Source organism: Taeniopygia guttata, chromosome Z, assembly GCF_048771995.1.
Source record: "Taeniopygia guttata chromosome Z, bTaeGut7.mat, whole genome shotgun sequence".
In the NCBI taxonomy this organism is placed as follows: domain Eukaryota; kingdom Metazoa; phylum Chordata; class Aves; order Passeriformes; family Estrildidae; genus Taeniopygia; species Taeniopygia guttata.
In genome coordinates this window covers 33,205,458-33,229,702 of record NC_133063.1, presented here as the reverse complement: position 1 = coordinate 33,229,702, position 24,245 = coordinate 33,205,458, and the positions used below count along the sequence as shown (strand labels likewise).

Below are 24,245 nucleotides of genomic sequence, written 5' to 3'. Positions count from 1 at the left end.
TCTTGTTACATTAGTCTTTATTTAATGTATTGGCACAGCTGATTTGTGGTCATTAGCTTAGAACATCTTCACCAGTCTGCTGCCTTTTAACTTCTCCCAGGATGGCTGGAGGAGTGACTTTTATATGAACTGTTACCAAACCAGGCTAAATTATCCCACGCTAAAAGCTGCTCAAGAAAATCTGGGCCTTTGGAAATTACTTTCTCTTAAGAATTTGCTTTATTTCTATAATTCTTTCTCTGTTGCTTCTCATTCTACTAGCATTTTTATAGTCTTTGGGTGAAAACCAAGTTTCTCCACTCTTGCTGGGAAATTTTGACTGTATCTTCAGCTAGTTAAGTGCACTGGCACAAACAGAACAAGATACACACACTCACACACACACACACACACACACACAGAGACAGACACACACACAGGTATATACATATCATGCATGTATAATGTACAACATGGTAATCCAACAAAGACTCCAGGGAACATAAAACACCAACTGCAACTGAACTGCATAAATTTTGCTGTCTCAAGTTTGGGAAAACACTAATAAAATGTTGTTGTTCCATATTCCACTGTGAGATTGCAGGAACAAAGGCACTATTTCTGGAAAAAATACACAAAAAAATTGAGAAAGAGGAGAAGGAGGAAAAAGAGAACTCCAGAGCAAGTCTCCCCTTTTTCTTCTGTGGCTGTAATGGTGCCGTTTTGTTAACTTCAAAATGGAAATAGCTCCATAGTAGCAATACCACAAATTAAATCATTGTGCTCCAACTCCTCAGACCTCATCGCTGTCAGAAATGAAAGGACCGTGTCTGTGCTGTCCAAAGAGTCATTCTTCTGCTGCTAGGAACTGCAGTACTTCTGCAACACTGCAACACTGCCACTTATTCCCTTGCACTAGAGCTCAGCACTGAGATCACCAACTAATTTCACAGAATCTACTCAGTGTATGGTTCAAGGACACAGTTCCCTCCTTGAAAGGATTGCAATAGTTAGATTTTTCACAGAATTTCATAACTTCCTAGCAGTTCTATCACTAGGAGAAGAAATCCTCTCAGCTGAGCTAGAGACCTGTGAATCATGCTGCATTCTACCTGAACCATGCTGAATATGAAATGGCCTCACAAAATAATGCAAGATTTTGGAAATAGGAGTGGTAATTGAGAATAGTTAAATCTGAGAACATACACAAACAAGAAGCAGACTGGCAGTCCTTGTTACAGCTGGGGTAGAATTTATTTCCTCTCAGTAGCTGTTACAGTGCTGTGTTTTGGATTTAGAATAAGAATGGTGTTAATAACACACCAATATTTTGGGTTTTGCTAATAGTGTTTATCCTTAATCAAGGACTCTTTTTCCCTTGTCTCATGCTCTGCCAGCGAAGAGGTATGCAAAAAACCCAACAGACTGGGAGGGAGCATTGCTGGACAGGGGATATTCCAACACCACAGAATGTCATAGCCAGTACATAAACTGGGGGGAGTTACCCAGAAGCTCGGCCAGTCTGGGTTCAGGATCTGGCACCTGTCAGCGGGCAGTGAACAATTGCATTGTGCATCACTTGGTTTTTTCTCTTTTCACTATTCTTCTTCTTCACCACTATTATTGTATTTTACTTTATTTTCAATTATAGAATTGTTCTTAGCTCAACATGCAAGTTTTACTTTGATTTTCCTCCTCTTTCCACTGGATTGCAGGCAGAAGGAAAGGACGGAGGGAGTGGATGTAAGGTGTTTCATTTCCATGGACTTGTGGGCTTAAAACCATGACACCGGCTCATTTATCTGGCCCTGTTTGTACAATTGATTGACAATATAAATACTGAAACAAACAAGTCTGGCTGCCTTATGGCTGTCCTTATCACGCCCAAAATAAAGAAATTTCACCAAAAAGTTTAAAGGAAACTGTTTTACAATAAAACCTTTTTTATTTGATATACCATCACAATTTCTTGCTTAAGTGTTGTATTTTTACAGTATCCTGTGTTACTTCACAATTATAAAATAAAATAGAAAAAATAGTTTCACTCAAGCTTACAAGACTTGTTTATCCAGGACTAACAGTTTCCTATTTCCTATAAAGAGGATTAAAACACTCTGCATGTAGTGCAGACATTGGTATGGATATAAACCAATGAGTTTCTCAATATAGCACATTTCAACATAGCACCATGAAGTAGTACAGATCAGCAGTAAAAGTAAAGTAGATTCAGTTCAATTAACCTTACTTGGCCTGGGTGTGGAAAAAGTATCCAAGGAAGCAGAGAAAAAATTGAAAAAAAAGGGCAAATTTCAGTGTTAACTGAAGGTACTAGAAATGTCTCTAGAATTTCTGGAAACATGAGAATGTGGTTATGACACTGCAATCAGTTCAGCAGAAAAGCAAGGGTCTAACAAAAAAACTGTTAACATTTGCATATCTATCTGAGGATGGCAAGGTTAAACTAGTTTGCTATCCTTTCTACATTTAAGTTAAACAGATACAGGTTGAAGAAAGATAAGTACACATGAAGTAGTAAGTAATAAGATAAACACAGATGAAAATGGCTCACAGCCACAGGTAGGTCTGCCAAGAGTGACAAGGGAGACAGAGGGAATGAGGGAAACTTGCAGAACTGTAGCTGTTGTGAAAAACGGAAGATGAAACAGAGCCTTGCCTCATCTTGTCTCCCTTGTCAGTCCATTCTGGCATTTCAAGAAGCTACACTGTGTAGAGATGACCAAATCAGTCATTAAATATGTTATCTAACAACCAGCAGAAGTATGGATGTTTTGTAAGAAAAAAACTTTGCTCTGAAAACTTTACTTTATGAAAAAGCAACTTAGGTAAATAAGAGGCACACAGAAAAGAAATAACCTACAGAAGATTACACAAAGACCTCCAGTTTTCCAATTATACCCACTGACAAGAGGGACTTTACAGTCCTGATCAAGTGTCGCATACTGGAACTCTGGTTGTTTCAGCAGAGCATTAAAAGAAGTTCAGTTTTTTCACAAAGGATGGCACATCTTCCTCTCTAAATAATTTCCAGCCTCTCCAGCTCTCCCTTACACAGGAACAGCTGCTCATGAACTCTCTCTGAGGACCGGAACAGCAGGAGACTGGAAGTGATGCAGTTCATACTCTATGTTAAACCTTGCAATCTATTCCATTGAGAAAGGGAATTAGGCATGGAATGTGTGTGAATTAATTACACATGAGAAACTGAAAAATTAAGGCATGGTTTCCTAGTATGAACAGTTTAGTTATTCTTTCTCAATTAGCAACAGAAAATGCTATCAACTTTTAATCCCTAATGTAGACAAAGGCGTTACTTAGCTATTAACTAGTAACCTGAAGGACAGCTCTGGAAATGTTGGATAACAGAAATGGTATCTACCCAGACCTGGAAAAAGCACTCTCAGCTGGATGAAGCAAGTGAAAACTCTTTTTGGCTGTAACTCCTCTTTGCTTCTAACCATGAAATCTGCTGTTGCACTTTAAACCCAAAAAGACCCTAATTACATGTTATAGAGAGACAGAACATCTAAAATTATAAGAGCAGTAGGCATCAGAATCTTAGCAATTCAGAAACTTAACAATTACAAAAATGTGCAGCGTATATTTAAAGTGGTAAAACACGACACATAACTCAGGAAAAAAAAAAAAATCACAAAACCAAAACTCCTGCTTTTTTATTTCACTAGTTGACATCTTTTTTGCTAACATATAACAAAGAAACTTCTGAAGATGAGTAGAAATAATCAAAGCCACTTAATTCTTTCTTACAGAAGAAAAAAAATGTATTAACTGTGAGTATGCCATAGGAAATTGGTTAATTGTACTTTATTAAGTGACTCTAACCAGAAGTTAGACACCAGCCAGTTAACTAAACACTGATTTAATGGCTTTACTCAGCTGTAATTATAGAACAGAGATTAACAAAACTGCACTTAACACAGGGAAGTCCTTCCTTAAATTAGTTTCACATGCCATTAAAGCAAGAAGCTTTTGAGCAAACTGCAATTTTATAGAGTGGTATATTATTTGCAATTACTGCTAATTGCTATGAGCAATGATTGCAATATCTCTGGAACACATAAGTTGCTGACACTACTTCAGTGTGGCAACTTCAAGGCTAACAAGTGATGTTTGCTTGTAAGTGACAGACAGAAGTGTTCTACCTTTGCAATTGGAAATACAATATGCACTTTACCTCACATAAGGGTAGGTTTGTATTTTTGTTCATAATAGGCCAGTTTACGTGTGCAAAGGTATCTAAAGTAGCAGTTAATCCTCAAACTGATCCAGTCTCAGCTGGATCAGGGGATTGTTCATGTAATCAAGCACAATACAAGCACTCATTATCAGGCACTCATGCAGCTGAAAGACTGTGACCAACACATGGGATGCATGATAACCTGCTTATGAGAGAAGGTTCTCCTTTACACACCACACCATCTGGAATAAGGCAAGACAATAAACATCTCACTCCAGTGACAAACACATTTAAACTGTCCATGCTGTAGTACATTTGTGACATGCAGATACCAGACACATGCTGGCTTCAAAAGAAGAGCATGTTTTTTTTTCTAGGCTGACTTCAGGGAATAAACCATCAGAGAAGAGAGACACTTTCAGTCTCTAGGAATGATGATGCAATCCCTGCTTGTGCCATGTCTACTGTGGTAGATAAATGTACAGCTTCACAGGCTACAGCAGCAGGTGGGGGATGCACTGAGCTGTGGAGACAAGAGCTGGAGAGGGAAAAAGTTCTGATTAAAAAAAAATCTTACAAATGATTCAAGGCTCAAGCACAGACCTGACAGGGAACTTGTATTGCTCGTATTGATTGATTGATATATGACAATGCTTCTGAAGGTTTTTGAAGACACATGGTGCTGCTACATATCCTGATCACTACAGCCAGTGTGAGATGGGTAGAAAGCATTCCCACAGGTTATCAGATGATTACCTGACAGTGTTAACCTTGGCATCAACAACACTGATGCCCAGTGCAGATCTTCAGAAATCTAGAGTTCTGGCACTGTCTTTATGCATATGAATCGACATCACATACAAAAGAAAGCAAGAGGAATGGAGCGAGGTGTATGAATGAAGAGCGACTTTAATAATAACAACTATGGGCTAATGCACTTTTTAAAATGAAAAATATAAAATCTAAGGATATCAGAAGTCAGATTTTACTTTGTGAATGCAGTTCCACACTTTTACTTATTAAGGAACAGTTGGAACTGCTGTCAGCAGCCACGCTAGCAGGAATTCACACCCTGACCCATTGTGGAAACATAATTCCTGAGGCAGCAGATATGTGGCAAGCTGGTGAGCACTTGAATACAGTGGCTCTTTGTGACAGAAGCTTACAGGGACCCCAAGAAATAATCCAAGACCATTCACCTGACACCACGGCAAGATCAGCCATAGCTATTTCATTACTGACAAGTTTGTTTAACCTCTTGCTGACCACCCAGAAGCTGCACTCACAACAATTTGTTCCCATGCCTCTCTCTCCTACAATTCAGAAGCACATGGGTATGCCGTACATATGCAATTGGCACTACCAACAGGAGAAAGTTGATCTTTATGTAGCAGAATTTTGTATATTTACATATTATGCTTCTTGGCAAAAATTTCTCTGCCAGGCTAAGCAACCCGCCACTAGAATGCCCTGTTTACATTTAGATTAAATAGATCTCAGGTCTCTCTTATCAAATTCCACTCTCCTTTTCTCCTGCTGGACCACATCTGTCTTGGAATATAGTGTCTAAAACAGGACCATGGTTTTACAACTGGATAGGACATAAGGCTGACTTCACGTGGTTTGTTTTCAAATCACATTCTTATTAAGAAATACTTCAAGCTGATGAATAATTATAACTAAAAGCACATTTCTTATTTAAAATATTACAGATACTTCTTTGTGAGCATTGTGAGCATTATCACAACAGACATCTAGGGTTTCCCTTCTCTGCCTACTGCTGGGATTTTAATTTTTTTTTTTTTTTTCTGTCAATGATTCTGTCTGATATTCCTTAGAACAGGAGAATGGATTAAAAAATTTCTCTGCACATGGGATCAAGGGCCTAAAAGATACTTGATGACTTATTAAGTCCTTGTGCCCTACAATACACCATTATCCAATTTACTCAATGTGATCAGCTCCCTAAGGATTTCATTTTCTCTCACTCCTTTTGAAAGAAGGCTGAAGGGGAAGTTCAGAGTCTATCTTCTCTGCACTCTCTCACATGTGGCTCATACTCATACATGATTCTTCCAGTACTGTCTCATATCTCAAATCACTCTCCAGTCACTGTGAACCTAATTGATTTGACATAGTTTTGAAAAGTGCTAATATCCCTCTGCCACATTTTTGCCAGAGAGACTGAAATAACTAAGAAGCCTTTCATATCATGAGAGCCCAGGAAACCCTTTTCTCCTGCAATAAGTCCTCTGCCAGGAGTCAGCTACTGTAGAAATCAAGACAGTAAAGGCCTCTTCTTTCTCAAATATCAAAGCTGACTCTGACAATGTTTTCAAATTCCCCAGAAACAACCAAGACTGCAAGTTCAAGTTTACCACTGCATTCTGCTGCTAAAGGAAGCCTGAGATCTGTTTATTTAGTTACTTAAAGAAAAATATGAGACCATGGAACCTTTAATTCAGAATTTTGGTTGCAAGAACTGATTTGAAATTTAGACAACCACAAACAATCCAAATAGACCTACTTTCTTCAGTCCTATATACTACTAATTCCTTCTGTTTCAGAGCACCAAATAAGCAGCTTAACCAATCAATGCTATATTTCATAGTCCCCAAGCTGGAGGCTCCTGATTGTTCAAGGGAAATATATCAGAAGACTATTCTTGTAGATATGCATATTGAAACAATAACAAAGACATAGATTTTAGTGAAGAGGTTTTACATGTATGAGGCATTTACAAGTACATGACTTGCATATTTGTTTTAACTTTGAAAGAAAGACAGTTATGAAGTTATTGACCCTGCTTGAATGATCATGAAACATGAATTAATAAATCTCCTAAAAATTTTAAACATGTTTTTATCATGGCCTTTAGGTAAAACAATTATTTTCAGGCCTTTTGAATAAATTTGGGAAGACAAAAAATTAGCTCTGTACATAAGCAAAGTGCATCAACATTTTGACAGCATATAAATTCATGTACTTAATTCCCATAAATCAGAATACTTCTGTACTAAAGTCCTGATTCTATTCACTGTCTTAAATTCTTCCTCTATTAAGATAAGCCCTACATATTTCAGATGTGTTGCCAGTAATTGCAAAGATACAGAGGACATCAGCTCAAGAAATGGATAGCATTAGCAGCCACTGAAAGCACCCTTGATTACAGTTTCTAAGCACCCAAGATGCCTAAACCAAGTATGTTGGCAAGAAAATCTATCTGAAAAGGAAAAACACATGAAGGACGATTGCAAGACTGGAGGCAGCAACACCACGTACCGTGCCATGGAGAATGACACAAACAATATAAGGCAGACAGCAGCCACTGACCCTAATCCAACAGCAGTCATGTATTGCAGAGTGGGTGGTAAATCTGAAAGAAAATATCAATCAAGTCAAACAAACCAACCAAATAGTGCAGCATCAGTCTGCTCATAGCTGAAGTATAGCAACAAAACCCAGATTGTGGACTTATGGTTTAGTGAATGACAGTAATGGAGCTGACTACTTGGTAGTTACCATCCAGTTGAGGAATAAAGATTAATTGGAGTATTAAAAAAATTATTATGATGCTCATTTTTGGTAAAAGATATACCTGCCCTTGTAGCACTATAACACCAGTTTTCATCAGCAAATTGCACATCTCTAGAGAAGATGTCAGCCCTCCATAAAAGTTACAGAATTGTCTTCCCTCCAGATTGTAGACTGCATATCATGAAAAACCCATAAACTTCATTTAACTTTTTTTTTTTTGTAGCAGGAAAAAGTGTGCTTTTAATACAGTTTTCTACCATTTTTATGACAATCTATCACACAATGTCTAGCTAGATGGCACCTGAAATAGGGTCATTTGGTTTAGATTTAATTTACAGATTTGCCTTCCACACAAGTTGAATGAAGGAATATTTCTCAAAGGATTCAGCAAGCCAAAAATACTCTCAGCCTCTCCAGCTGCAGAAGTACATTAGGGTAAAGGACACGTTGACTATATGTCCATTCAATATGAATGCAAATGGGTTTACACCAAAAGCCAAAGGCCTGAGCTGTCCTGCTCTGTTCTTCCTATGCTCAATCTTTTAGACTCAAAACAAAATCCACCTGTTTGTAAGACAGTCTTTGATGATGCGCTGCATGTTGATAAATGACAAATTCAGAAAAGAAGAGTCTTCTGTCTTTCCAGAGTTATTCTACAGCTATTGCCTAAACAGTCCTAGCAACGGAACTGTTGAACCTATGGAGCCCTTGAACTTAGCAGAATCTCCACAATGAACTGCCTATGTTATACTCTAAGTGTGGTGGTAAAGGAACTAGGTCATAAGAGTAATTAAAGAGTAACTAAAGAAAACCTAGAAATAAACAGAGTTGTCACCATAAGATAGATCACTTATAGTGATAATTTGATATGGAGGAGGTGCACCTCAAGCACTCCATGCACCACATGATTTGACATCATTCCAAAGTACTGTCTCACTTCCCAGCACTACTGCCTTTCCTAACTCAAATTTCTGAGATTTTCAACACAGAAGCAGATTCTAGGGCTCATAGGAGACTCCAGTGGTGGTGCTTTATTTGTCAGGGGAGGCAAATGTTTGCTTTTGCTGAGACATGAGGTCAGTGAAGAGTAGTTTCAGCTATGGTAGAAAGGAAGGAAATATGATCTCTAGTGGATTTCTAATTCCTCTGAGGTAAACTTATGGAAATATTTTAAAGTCAAAAAGTAAATAAAAATAAAACCACACTGAGAAATTTACAGGGTTTTAAAATTATGCCACTTGTATACTTAAGAAACTATACTTACCAGTATACAAATTAGCCATATTTTTCTTTTTTGCACAGTATCTTCTGGTTTTTATAAGACTGTAAAATTCTTGATGGACCATCTGAACACTCTAAAATAAAAAATATGGTCTCTAATAGCTAAAACATATTGCAGCGTTGTGTTGGTGGTTTTTGTTGTTGTTTGGTTTTTTGTATTTTGTTGTTTTGGGTGGGGTTTTATTTGTTTTTCTTTTTTTTTTTTCATTTTTGTGTAGGTTTTTTAAATATAGTTTTAGTTTTAGTTGTTGTTCTTGTTCGTTGATTGATTTTTTAAATCCTTAAGCCAATTTAAAATAGGCTTCCAAAATTTCACATTTTCTGTGCTTCAAATCCTTTGTGCAGAAAAATTGCTGTAAAGATTTGGATGTGATGCACAGAAATAACAACACTGAAAATCAGGGGAAAACAGGAGAGTCCATTTTAGAATGGATTGCTGAATCCATTGGAATGGAATAGTGAAGAGCAAGGAAAATTTCCTGTCTCTAATATTTTCATTCCTTGAAGTCAACAGATCATGAATGACGAAGAAACAGCCACAGAAATTATTAGTTTATGCTGCCAAGCTAAGCCATGACAACTTAGACTTTTTTACTAAAGGAAGAATTGACTTACTTTTAATTTGTGCCCAAACAGCACAGGACTGTGTTCTTACCTAAAAAAGAAAACAAAAATCACTGTTTCTCATGAGAAAAAATTATTGTTACTAACACTCTGAAAGATCAGCCATCAAAAAAATTGATTAACAATCCTGCTCCACAGAGCATATTTTTCTATGAAATTCTATGAATATGTATTTTATAAATACAGTTCATTGTCCAAATTCCAAGATATTTTGGATGTCAATGTTATTAACTTAACATCATTCATGAAATGAAATGTCTTCTACTGTCATTTTCCTACTTTTCCCCTTACACAACTAATTAAAAAATTATGACAAACAACAGACTTTTATCAGGATCAGAAACCACTTCATCTCTGCTACAAAAATTTCTCAGACTACTGTTAAATAGTACTGCACAGATCAGTAGATACCAGAATCCTCTTATTAGATGCAGTTGTTTTATTTCACTGACTTGGAAGTGAGGCAGTTACAGTTAAAAGGTTAATCCTTTTACTCTAGAAATACATTTTGATAGTAAAATACTACTATGAAAAGAGTACTTTAGAATATGCATAAATGAGAAATTTATTCACTATTTCTTAACAGAAGCTGTTTTAATTTACTGAGATCTGTGTGTAGGTTTCCAAAATTGTAGAGAACTATTTATAAGTTACTTATGGATCAGTTTTTGCATGCTTTCTTGTTTTGTGCTGTGTACACAAAGTCCTAAAAACTCTATTTTGATGGCAAGATGAGGCACTGTTTAGGTGTTTCTTTCTTTGAGTTAGCTTAGTTCAGTTTTTTCATTTGACATTCAGGAACTGTTTTGCACACAAGGAGTTATCCCCTGTCCCATGAGAGAAAAACTTTCTACTGCTGAGACAAAATATATTATACAAAAATTTAAAACTGTTGACTCCTGAGATAGATACAACTGAAATACGAGATGATATGCAGATTTTAGAAACTTTTTATTACTAATTAAAAATACATATTTACTTTAAAATTATAAAAAATTAATGATAAAAGTATACTTTTTTTTCATAAGGCTTTCTCAGTGGAACTGGAACTGATGCTCACTGTCTTTTGGAAGATAACAACATCTGATAAAATATTTTTTTCTATGTCATTTGGAGTACTGGGACATTATTATAAAATATTTCATTAAAAATGAAAATGGGTGAATTCATCATTGCTAAGGAGTGATTTTCAAGTTCTCATACTAATCTCTTTTAGTAAATTCTAGCTCAATACAGACACTTTCAATTACTGAGGGCAGGGATGGCCATTCATTTTTAATTATTTTCTGTTGATTGACTTTTGGCATTCAGAGTTGCTTCACCATTAGAATGACATAAGTACCATTAAGGAATGTTAAGAGATATTTAAAGAGCTTCAGATTTAATCTAATTCTGTCAGCTAGGAGATCCTTGAAGTATCATAAAAAAATTGAATACCTAGCTAACATTTTCATTTTTCCCCAGCAATATTTCATTCAAGAGGTGTAAAGAAGAGGTTTTAAAACATCCATTACCTTATTCCACTCACTTATTATTTTCAAAAAAACACAATACTCTTCTCCCAGCTTTAAAGGAGCATTATAAAACTTCCCATAATAATGTCTGTCTCCAAGAGCAATTGACATATTATCAGCAACATCCTTCGCCTGAAATTCAGCTGCCACATATCCTTTAATGTCAGTGGTGTTACTAAAGAAAGCTGTAGCATCAAAGGAGTCGCAAATAAAAGTGCTTTGCAAATCCAGAGGAAGCACAATCACTTGATAAAGACTAGAGTGAAACAACAACAACAACAAAAGTAAATATTAGCCCTCATTTCAATGAAATAAGCATCAGATAATCATACTGTTTTTTTCTATTTGTAGCCTCTTAACTGTTTTTTATTAACAATGTCCAATACAAACACTTATACTAAAATATTTCTCTGTGTGTGTGTTCCACTTCACAAAATGCACTGCAGGCGCATCTTGGAGCTGGGTCTCCTCATCACATTCATGTTATTGCTATATGCTTACTGATATACAGAAGAACATAAGACTGACATACTTCAGATTATCTCCTCCTCCTCACGTTGAAGTTCACCTATGAAATAATATTTTTTCCAAAAATTACTTGTAAGTTCAAAGAAACAAGACTTTTTCTATTGAAAGGAGGAGAGTACAGGTACCATTTAAAAAAACATTAATCAAATCTGTCTTCATACCTCTCAAAACAATGTTTAGTCTATCATATTCAACTGCAGGAAGACTATTCATTAATGTTGTTACACCAGCCATTCCATGAGATGTTACTAACTTTCAAGTATTTCCTGCTTCAGTGTAATATTGAGTTACCTGTTCCTTCTGTCACCAACAGCACTCAGTAAGGGGTAAATCCTTTTACTCTAGAAATGCATTTTGATAGTAATACACTACTGTGAAAACAGTACTTCAGCATATGCATAAATAAAGATATTATTCACTATTTCCTCCGGCTCTGGGAGGGGAAATGTACTGCATGAGTTCATTGGAAAAGAAAAATCACATCAGTAGAGGTGTGTTTGTATCCATCAGTAAAGACCTACTGTAACCTCACTGTGGATAAAGAGAAAAGAAAAACAAAATTAAACCACAAAGCCAGTGGTGAAAGCTCACAATTATCCAAACTAGGATTTTGTTCCAGAAAACAAGCAAAAAGCCTGAGGTTAAATAGTATTCTGCTAAGGGGAGAGAAACTGGGAGGTACAGTTCGAGTTTTTTCTCATTGCTAAAAATAAAAAATCTTGTTACCCAAAACAGTTCTAATCTGTACTTAACATGAATCTGCAAAATGTTCTTTGAAAGGGTGAATAGCACACAGACAAACCTGATTGGTCCATTTTGATCTTCTGCTTTACGGAGTCTGAGCAAAGGTGCAGAACCTTTAACTGCAACAAATTCTACTTCTGGGAAAGGGGGATCTGAAAAGTGAACAAACACCTGTGGTTCAGAAATGTTTTAGAAATATTTCAGGCATCAGTTCCTAGCAACTTTTCGGTTCCTTTTTCAATTGCTAGCTAGTTTTTCCTCCAAAACATCCTCACTTGAGCCTTGAACCCCAAAGAGCTAAAGCCTGTAGGCAACATAAACTGGCCAAGCAAAACACAGAGGAAATATGATCATGGGCAGCCCCTGTACTTCCACTAGGTGGGAAGAAGAGAGATGCCAAAAAATGATGGTTGACTACAGAGAAATGAGCCATGAAATCTTTGTTGGAGGAAGCAGTATTATTTACTAGACTAATTGAAATGGTCAGGGAGAAGAAAAATCTGAAACTGTTCATACAGCCCATTGCAAGAAATACAATGGTATGATAAAGGAGAATTTAGTAGTGCCAAAAGTACTTTCAAGAAAGCAACTTCCTTAAATACTGCTCGTAGTCAGGTAGCAATCTCCAGGCCCTTAAATTGGATTTCAATATGGATACAGAACTCTAATCTGTTTTAGTGTGAATTTGCATCAAGGTCAAGGCTGAACAAATAGTACTTCCTCTAATTTCAATGGAAATTACAACAGCTGCACACTGATATGGAAATTACCACTACCATCCTGGAAGCAAAAATGAAAATAGCTTCAGTATGCACAGCCAAGGGGGCAGAGTGTGAAGCATAGACACCATCCAGGCCAGAAGTCTAAAAGAATTGCACAGGTAAATACAGGTACAGCTAGGCTTTTTGAACACCAGTGCATCAAGCTGCTAATGTGGTATCTGACTGAAGAGTAACAAATGCAATGCTTATGTACAGAACACCAAGGCTTCAGACCTAGAAAGAATAATCAATAGCATGAAGAGAAACAAAAGAAAATCAATGTAGATTTCCCAAAGTTAAGTGACATCAGGCAAAATATTGCTGAGATGCATGGATTTTTCAAAGAGCTGGAATACAAATAACTGCACTTATCCTTTGAAGTATAGAAAATCATTAGTTTTGCAGGAGAAAATGAGGATTTTTAGCAAAACTATCAAGAGGGTAAGTAACTGCTAAAAAGGGAGCTAGAAAATCATGTTAAAGCAGAAGTACTGGGATGCAGGAAGGTTATTAGAGATTAGTACTACTAGCATTTTGTTAACAATCATGGTGCAAAATCCCAGTATCTACAGATGAACTTTGCTGCTCAATGTTAGAAATACAGAGATTTTGCAAAAGAAGAATTCAACCACCCTAACAGCTGCTCTTCAAAACTGGGATTAAATTCACCAGTACAAAATACAAGGCTTCTAACAAGAATTTATGCTAAATATTCTAATAGCCTTTGAGTAGTAGGAATGGCATATCAGTACATCTCTGAGTGCTAGGCACCAATATGACAACAGAAAGAAAAAATACAAAAGGTTGCTCTAAAAGGCATAAGAAACAGGCTTACATAACACTAGAATAGTATCACCAAGGTACACAAGGCCCATGTGCAACCATTTCATGGTGCCTGAATTTCCAATCATCAATGTGACAAAACTGTGTGAAACCAGCTCACAGGATACAAGGAAGAGATAGATAAAGAAATCCTCTTACATGAGGCAAACAAAATTTCGGGTTTGAAACATATGAAGAGGAAATCTGAAAGATTGTATGACCTCTGCTTTAACACAGATGAAACTTGTGAAGGGATAAAACTTAAATCCAGTGTGCCCAAAATAAAGCTAACAGGCCATACAAACATCCCTAGCAAGAAAAATTTCTGCCCTTTGATAAAAGTCATCCTCAGGAGAACCTCCTGAAAGCTCACCTACCCAAATAAATTGCTTTGGTAGTTTCCTTTACCATGTTATCTTCAAAATCAGGCTATGGGTGAACTGCTAGTGAAGAAACCAGCTGTGAACATTTAGGACTGAAATGAGAGTAAGATTTATATGATGACCTACATCTTCCTCCTCAGGGAAAGCAGAAGAGCAGGCACTAACATCTGCTCTCTGATGACCAATGAGAGGTCAGGACCTGAGGGAATGGTCTGGATTTGTGTCAGGGGAGGTTTAGGCTGGCTATCGGGAGAAGGTTCTTCACTCAGAGAGTGGCTGGGCAGTAGAACAGGCTTCTCAGGGAAGGAGTCCAAGCATCAGCCTGACAGAGCTCAAGAAGGATTTGGACAATACCCTCAGAAGGATTTGGACAATGCTCTCAGGCACATGGTGTGACTCTTGGGGATATTCTGTGCAGGGCCAGGAGTTGGACTTTCACGGTCCACATGGGTTTTTTCTCAGCATATTCTATGATTCTCTGAAAGCAATTGTTCTACAGTTACTTGCTTCCCCCTAGTAGAGTCAGGGCAGAAAACCCTTTCTGAGAGTTTTCCAAGTTAATGAAACGTACTGCACAGCTGTCTGCAAGAACACAGTCTTTGCTCCTGTTCTTTTCAATACCTCTGCCACCACAGACACTGTAAAAGGTACAGGCAGAATTTCTATCTGAACAACATAAATTAACAACTAATACTTGACAGCCAATCTTTAGCCTCTTTGCACTTTGCAAAGTTAAGCAAATATTAATTAATAGACAGAAATTATCTCTTAATTTCAATGATTCCTTAGCACAGACACCGTCAATAGACAGAATGACAGGAGAATATATTTCTCAGGGTTGTTTTATCTGGTATACTTCTTCTGTCTCCTTTCCTTTGACATTCACTATCATCACAAGACACTATTATTAATTTCTCTAAAGAATTTTTCAATTTCCAAGAAAAACTTGGGAATTTCTTCTCTAATGCCAGCCGGAATGTGCATTGCATGCAATGGTTTTACATTGTTTTTACAGATAAACAGCATAAGAGGAAACAGATGTGGACTCAGGTGACCAGAAGATACTAAGGGCATAACAACTGATTTTTCTGCTTTCTGTAATTTGACAGGAAAATACAAATCATGCAAATAAGTAGCCTTCCAGAACTGACAGCCCTAGTAAGTGAGTAAAAGAGAAAAGAATCTGAAAAAAAACCACACAGTGCTGTTAAAGGATGGAGTAATTTGCTCTGTTTAGTTTCTGGTAAAAAATACTAGTTATTATTAAACATCAAGCATACAGAAGACAATCTGTTTTAATAAAAAGGGTGGACAGTTTGTAGCAATGTGAAGGACTACTACTACTACTACTAATAATAATAATAATAATAAAATTTAAAGGAATATTTTAATTTTTGGAGATCAGAAAATAAACTCTAAAGGAGTTATTCCATATGCAGTATTTGCCCACTCTGATTTTTTTAATAAAATAAGAACTTTGCCAGAAATTAAACAACTAAAAATATAATAATAAAAAATAAGTCTGCTGAGAGGTCAACGTTATTACCAGATTTAAAAATAGAACCACACAGAGCAGCTGGAGAGAAAAGGGGAATACTACAGAGAAGCAAGGACTTGCACTAGGTGAAGAAATCAAGATCCTCCACTCTGTTCACATTCTGTTAGCACTTTGCCTTTCTGAAAGAATTAAATTTTTTAAGTCTTCAAGTGCAGAACAGACTAACATATCTGTAACAACATCAGGAAAACAGAGAAGAGCATAGCAAAAAATGAACTATATCCGGAGATTGTTTTACTCTAAGCACTTTCTTGTCATAGCAGTTAGTAACACTTGAACATTTAATATAAAGGCTAATTTTCTACAATAAGAATCCATCTACTGGTTTTCTCTCTGAACTGGAAGGCAAGCTACAGGGAATAAAGTGCATGCCAGGAAGTGCTTCCTGCTGCAGCAACACTGAGAATCATCACATGCCTCAGTGCTGGAGCTAAAGCCTGCTTGGTGTTATACTTTAAGTGCAATGACAAAGCTTTAAAAACAGTAATGGAATTGAACAACAAAGTCCAAAATCAAATGGTAACTCTTCGCCAAACTTGATACTTCAAAGAATCCAAATCAAAGACTCTTCTTAAGACTAGGTTTTAAATAAAACAACCCATTAGTGAAACAAGACCATTTGCATTATCTTAATTCCCTGCAAACAATGGATTTCTTTCCTGCGAAGCCTACATAACTCAGGTCAAAGTCACAAGATGCTTATATAGCTTGAGTTATAAGACATAATCTGATATATCTATATAAAGTGAATCATAACTTTCTATATGTAAATAACCTGACTCATAGCCTTTTATATCTATATAACATGAATCATAACATTTTATACCTATATAACCTTATATAAATAACTTTCTAGACAATGTAATGGCTAGTATATGGTTAACTAGCTGCTCAATGCTGAATAAACAAAAAAAGAAGAAAAAACCACACCAGGTGGATAGCTTCAGAGATAGATAAGTACAGTACTAATGAGAAATTGGCAAATGTTAAGCCAATTAGCCACAAAACAAAGAATTTAGGCAGGTTAGAATGAGACAGACAAGGAATATCCTAACTCTGCATGCTCCAAAGACAAAGATTAAAAGTTCAAATGTGAAGAAGACCTTGGAAGCCTTCATCAAAGACCCCTGATGACCCCCAAACTGGGGGGGGGGGGGGGGGCGATGCAAACACAGTGCAAAAGAGCTTTTTATAACCACACGATCATACAATGTAAATTAGTTCCGGCATGTATATGATGATATTGTAGCGACATAGTGACATGAAGCCATACTGTCTATATAAATATACCACAGCACTTGACAAAGGTGGGTGAGTTAGGTGGAGATATCTCCTCACCACCAGCGCTGAGATAAACAAATGCCTGCTCTGTAGACACCGGTCTATGGGGATTTATTTCCAGCCCCTTTTAGGCATAATGTGGCTATTTGAGGGCTTTATGTCCTAAAGGTTTTTGCTGAATTTTAAAACAAGGAAGTAAAAAATACTGCTGTAAAAATAAAACTAAAATAATGTAGAGATATTAATACAACAGAAAACATTGCTTATTGTTTGTATTACTGTTCAAAGAGTAATTAACTTTACTGTACATATTTAAATATAAATGTTCTAGTACAGAGTGACAAGAGATTTTTCAGTTAGAGAGGAACATTATGTAAAAAGAAAGAAGGAAGGAAAATAAATAAATCAAGACATACACAGAAAAAGTAATTTTCATCTGCTTTAAAGACTGGTCATTTCTGGAAATCCCACTGGTGATTCCCTCCGCTGACTGTGGCTTTGTTCTCCTGTTCTGTGGCTGAATGTCACCCATCCAGCTGATGATGAGAAAGGTATGAATTCACAAGGCAGCAGCGCAGACGGAGCCAGAGCGCTGTCACCAGCCAGGCCCAGCTCTGCTGCAGTGTGTGCCTTGGGCCCGGTTCCCGCACCAAGCTGAGCTCTGCTGCACAGAGGGGCCTTTCTTCCCCTGAGGCCAGCACATCCTCGAGAGCAGAACGGTCCCGGGCTAGGACAGAAAGCCGAAAGTGGGGAGACGTGCTCCAGGGGACCCTGGCTGGCACCTCTCGGTCTCCTCCATGCCAGCAAGCGACCTGCCACTCTGCCCTCACTGCGAGTGAGAACTCGCAGCCACACAGCACACGGGGGCCAGCTCCTGCCCCATTGGGTGTTTTCAGTGTCGGAGCAGGGCCCCAAGAGGCCCCGATTCCAGCTGCAGAGCACTGGAACCAGTTCTGGGCTGGGAGCTCCACCTTTGAAACTAAATCTGCCCACATCTCGCTGCTTCTTGTACGGATTGTCTCTAGGGCGCATCACAGTCGCTCGACCGTGCTGCCACGTGTGTGGGTGAGCCGGGGTGATCCCCATCTCCTGGCTCATCCCCGCCTGAACATCTCCATGGCTTGTCTTCTGCTCCAGTTCTTCCTGAGGCGCCTTTCCCTTGTGATCTCCAGGAACAAAATGAAATGTGCTGAGTGCTCACATCTGCTGCTCTGCAGACCCAGGGTGAGGTGTTGAGAGTCTGGCAGCAGAATGGGAGCTTAGTGCTGTTAGCTCAGGGTGTTTGGGTTAGAGGCCTGTCTGGTCCTTCCACAAGAGGGGACCTGGCATGACAGACTCCTAACCCCAGTGAAAAAGGGACCCTGCCGACAGCCATCACTGCTCTCATCCCACTTCCTCAGCTGACGACAGGACCTTGCCTGGGTAAGCAGAGGGGTGCAGAATTGTGCTGGACTCTCAGGGGGAGCACCCAGGCTTACAGTGCCAGCCACTCCCTATATCCCCTGCCTTTGCTCAGCACCCTGCATCTCACTTCCTCCTGGACCTTGGCCAAGTGTAGTGGTACTTTGCACAACTTGGAACTGCTTTAATGGGCTCTGTGGCACAGGTGGCTGGCTACATATGTGTAGGCTCATATGCACCAAGATGAAGATACTTCACAGTACCTGGCCATGGGAGAGGAGGAAAATTTGGTCAGGGAAAACTCAGCAAGGTGCTTTTGGTGCTTTCAGCTAGAATGTCGGACAGAAGACACCATGTTTACTTTTCATTGTTTCTCTTCTTTGAGCAACCTACCCAAAGTAAACAGTATGGAAATCAGAGTTCTATTCCTCTTTCAAAGCACTGGCTGTAAAGCATAGACTGTGTCACCAGTATCAATTGCTTTGTAAACAGAATAAGAGAAATTATCTTAATGTTCATTAATTCCCAGAGACTCATGAAAAAATCTTATTATGGAGGAGTTCAGGAAAATTATAGTGAAGCAGTGTTCATATGAACATAATTATCATGCATTTAAATAATCTCTGCACAAAAAAAACAAGTGTATGCATATATATGAAATTGTTTACATGACTGTCACCTCTTTCCCCCTACATTAAAAAAAAGTAATCATGCTCATGTTTTCATCACTTCTCTCCCCCCATTACATAAATCAGAAACTCACTTCCTGGCAATTCTCATGCTCTGATGCTGCACGCTTTACTGGACAGTTTCTCTGTAGGTAAATGATGTTATGAACAAAACAGCCTTGCTGGGACACTTGGCTTGAACTAAGTACTGACATTGAAATGTTAATTAGATAATTGCTCCTGGGTATCACCTACACCCCCCCACAGACTACCATTCTAGGTCTGGGATGCAAAATAGAGAGACCAGTGGAATCATGGGAGGGGGTTCTGGGGATGAAAACATCCCGAAATGGAAGGCTGGGCACAGTGGAGGGGGCTGGATGGGTGTTCTCATTAGGAAAAAGGGAACCACATCTCTGGTTTGTGTCTGACCTGTCACCATAGCCTACAGAGGACCGGACTGGACTGGGCTGTGGGAAGCAGGAGCAAAGCACACACACTTCCTGGTGTTACCAGGAGGGAAGGAGAGGGACAGCTGCTGCTGGACTTCGGCAGCAGGCTCTGCACATCCCCTCACCCTGCGGCCACCAGTGTGCCGGGAGGAAAGGAGAGAGGACGGTCTGATGGGACTTCAGATATGGACTGCACACCTCTTCACCTCCAGCTACCAGCGTGCCACGGAGACTCCAGGGACAGATTCTGCACGCCTGCTCACCCTTCGGCTACGGGAGAAGTTACAACAGCAGGGGCGAGCTCCTTGTTGAGTGCCCTGCCAAGCTGATTTTTTCAATAAAGAGCTGAACATTAATAAAGGCATAAGCCCTGTTCATTACACATGATGCTGGTGCTCTGGTGCTCTCAGAATAAGAGCTGTGAAATCACCACACCTCCAGTCTTTCACTTCCTCACTGGAAAGTAGAATTGAGGCTTTCCCTACTTTTTCAGAACTTAAAGAACTCCCTTTATGAAAGAATGAGTATAAATGTTTTCCATCCTACATCAGATCAGAACTTTTATGTGCATGTGTACATCCATAGGCAGATGAACAAATTAGACATCACAATCTGATCTGTAATATTGTACATTTTCCACACACCAAGACAAGGGAGCAGAGCTCTAGGAGATTATACTTAATATGTGATGGAATACATTCTCCTTATTCAAGTATCTTTCTAGACTCTCTGCTTGTGAGTCTACTTTCTCTCTCACATGTTCATATGAAGACAGAGATGAGGCACACATGAGTACATGGCCTGCAGGTAAATCCTGGGCTAAACCAAAAAGAATAGCAGCTGAGAAACATTGGAAGTACTAAAATTATCTGAGGCACACAGACTCAAGGTCAAGCCTACCCAAACCTCCTGGAAAGTACATCTACAAATATGTAAGGAATTGCAGCATGTGTGAATAGTATGCCTTGAGCAAACTCAAAATACAGCTTGATTCTAAGCAGAAAATCAAGACGAGGAAAAGCAATGAAAAATAATTAACCTAATATGAATTATTTTACAAGAAGGAAATGTAATCAGTAACTCAGGCCCAAAAGATCCATTTCTAGTGTCCAGAAACACTTTTGGTCTTACTATGTCTTAAGTCACAGTGGTCTGCTCTAAACCAAAAAAAAGATAACCAGACTCTGTAAACATATAGGCATTCTTGAACCCCCAAAGCACCAGAGTTTTCATAAAGAATCTACCCAAAGCAAAGATAAAAACAGATTCAAATATCAATAGAATTTTAATGTGGCTTAACTGAAAAAATTTACTCTTATTCAGAACATTAGCAATGAAATTAAAATAGACCTAGCTCTTTATTTATTATTCTGTTTTTTCCAAACACTTGAAAAAGTGGTTACAAAATGGTTCAATCATCTTCATTTCATATGTAAAAACAGGTAGTGAAATTAAGAACAATGCCTCCTCTGAGCATGCTTTAATAAAGGCTATTCCAAATGGAAAATGAACAGAGTCATGTGTAAGTAGTATAATCACAAATATGCCCACTCCTTTCCTTATCTGGAAAGGGGCACAAGATTCCTTGCTTAAAAGACAATCTTGCTACCATCCTTTTACAGCTACAATATAATCACTGCCTAATAATTTTTGATAATTGACTCAATTTCCTATTTCCAGGAGATAAGTGGCGAAAGTTTCTTTAAAATAACTTAAGACAACATAAAAGATTGTGCAAGATGCCTGTTACAATGATCCATGAAGCATTTGCTAGACTGTATGTACCATCCACAAGATGACAGGCAAAACCAACTATTTTTTTTGAGGGTGCTACTTGCCAGGGAGAAAAACAGGCTTTTAGGTCCAAGTTCTTGGCTTTTTTTTCTTTAGAAATAATATCAATATAACATATCCTCATTCAGGATGAAAATGGGCATAGATATAGATATTCAGGATATAGAAGTAATTTTCATAACAGGCATTGACAAATCCTGTTTTTTTGAAAAAATACCCAAACTTATTGCTAGCATTTACATACTTAATGTATTCTGCAACAGTCTAAAAATTTACACAGTCACTATCCTCGTCAGGAAATTAGGTCCGTAAGGCAGTGATTATCCAATTGGGATATGTCTCTTCACACTATTCAAAACTCCAGAGTTAAGATTTCCCAAACTCTCAAAATGTAGAAGGTTTGTAAAAGTCAAGGAGACACAGCATCTGAATTTGTACCCAGCTGCAGTTACAAACCAAATGATCATGTACCTCTTCAAGGACGGCATATGAAACCTCAAACAACCCATGAGAACATAATCAGTAAAACACTTTTTTAAGCCTCAGTTTTCCTCGAGCTTCTGTGCTTAAGGCATATCTTGCATTTTTACAATACCATTTAGCTAGAAAAGCACCAGAGCTAATAAAGCCACTTTTCAGAATTAATTTGGCTGATGAATTGAGATAATTCCATCCATCATGGAAAATGCATACATAATTACAAAATAACTGAGCAAATGAAGATGAAAATAATAGTTTAAATAGTACAAATAATAGTTTAAATTATAGTTTTTATATAAATTAAGCTGCTTGCATAGGTAATATAATTCCAAGACATAAGACACAGAAGTCAACGCAGCACTGCCAGAAGCATTATTTCAGCTGGATCCTTTTAATCTTAGATGAACAACACAACCAATGTCATTTAAATTCCATTATTTGGCAAGTTGTGCAGCAAGATTATTATTGACTTTTTAATTTTCTGCAATTTCTGCAAAAACTTAAAAAATATGTACTTTTATGTTTTTTCAGTGGAGGTCAGAAAATAAGAGATGTTTTCACACCAAGTTTTTGATAAAGACTCCTAATAAGACAGAGCAACACCCTTCTTTTATTGCTTATTGAATAAAATAACTACCAGGTATAAATGGGCTGGTGTAGTAAAATCTCCTTTCAAAATGGAAATAACTTAACTTTTATGCAAAGACTTTTCCTGGGGCTATACATATGCATTTGTTAAGCACTAACTCAGCAGAGAGGAAAATATGCCAGCTGCCAAGATACAAATACCATTTCACACAGCACCTGCTGCAAAGTGCTCTCTAGAGCTCTGCTGAGTAAGTGACCTGATACAATACTGCAGAATTGAGGAAATACCACAGGATGACAGAGTAAAGAGCTTTTCCTTTTCTCTGAGTATGTATTCAAAAATTACCATTATCAACAAAATTCTGAGTTATCTTACTAGCTTTTTTAACGAAGACGCATGTACTTATGAACTCATGGGCACTACTTTTGAGTGACAGTTAGGCAACTAGTGAAAAGGAATTATCAAATCATTACTGTAATTTCATAAAAAAAAAAAAAAAAAGAAACACACAGGTCATTGTAGATCTTAAACAGCAGCTTTAAGAAACAAGAGATGTTTTACCTTTCATGAAGCTTAAAACCATTAGATCTACTATTGAAAATACAGCAATACTATTAATTTCAAAACACAAATCTGCAGTTCTTCCTAAGCAGTCAGAAGAGAATTGATTCCATCTAGTGGTTGAACAGAATTACAGACGCTCAGAGAGCTTTCATGTTCCTTATCTATTATACATTGTGTCCTTGACAGGGAGAGAGATACCATCACCAACACTGACTGCACCTAATACAGAGATTCTGACAGTACAGGGATGGTGAAAACTGTTCTAAACAAATCAAGACCTGTAAGAAGTTTCTTGTCTGTCATGGCATTTTAGTGACATACATCTGGTTAAATTGTGAACCCAAGGCTCTTCCCTCAGAAGCTTATTTGCTCAAATGTCTTTTATGTTTTGTACTCTGCCAGTAAGAGGCAAAAGTATCTGTGTGAGGTACTTGCAGACTCCTGTACTCTACACTCGATTCTTGCAGACTTTAGTGTTATCTCTTTCTGTTGTCACAAATAGCCATACAAAGTGCAGTTGAGCTATTAACTCCACTGTGAAGAGAACTTCTTCTTAAAAAGTGACTTAACAGGGTGGGGAATTTAATTCAGCTGTCCTAGATACTAGTCTTGTGTCCAACCCACCAAAGTATCTTTTCCCTGATGTCCCAAAATGACACATTAACACTCTGCATCTCAATATTTCCCCCACTTCTGGCTCTGAACTCTACAAAACCCATGAAAACAAACAATGGACAGTTTTGAGCATGGAAAGAATACTTTGGCAACCCACCCCATAACACTGAGATCAACAATGCAGATTCACTTGAGTCTCTTACATCCACTAGGTGCTCTTGGAAATATATAAAATAAATGGCAACACCTACCTGTAATTTGTGTTGTCATAGAAACAAGCAGTGAAAAATTCAAAGCTACCATGGAAATATTAACAGAGTAATTAGTGCCTGGTTGCAAATCTAAACAAACTTCAGGAGCTTGCTTGTGTGTGGAAAGTTTGAAGGTCATTTCATGAAAGAAGTTCTTCTGATACCAACGCTGGCCTTGCACATGAAACTGTAACCAAAAATCA

The 24,245-nt window shown here is 37.9% G+C and overlaps 1 protein-coding gene across 3 annotated transcripts in view; it reads right to left on the bottom strand.

Annotated features, from left to right (window-relative positions):
* Nucleotides 1-1,904: 1,904 nt before the first annotated feature.
* The window catches only part of SUSD1 (sushi domain containing 1), a 51,350-nt gene continuing 29,009 nt past the window's right edge, over nt 1,905-24,245 (bottom strand). For all 3 annotated transcript variants that reach the window (XM_032744334.3, XM_072922924.1, XM_072922923.1), the window contains 6 exons: nt 24,043-24,229; nt 12,482-12,575; nt 11,152-11,407; nt 9,629-9,668; nt 7,478-7,571; nt 1,905-4,733 (listed from right to left, as the gene is read on the bottom strand). In XM_032744334.3, the coding sequence (XP_032600225.1) occupies nt 4,595-4,733; nt 7,478-7,571; nt 9,629-9,668; nt 11,152-11,407; nt 12,482-12,575; nt 24,043-24,229 (810 nt within the window). In that variant the 3' untranslated portion in view covers nt 1,905-4,594. The remainder of the gene's footprint in view (nt 4,734-7,477; nt 7,572-9,628; nt 9,669-11,151; nt 11,408-12,481; nt 12,576-24,042; nt 24,230-24,245) is intronic.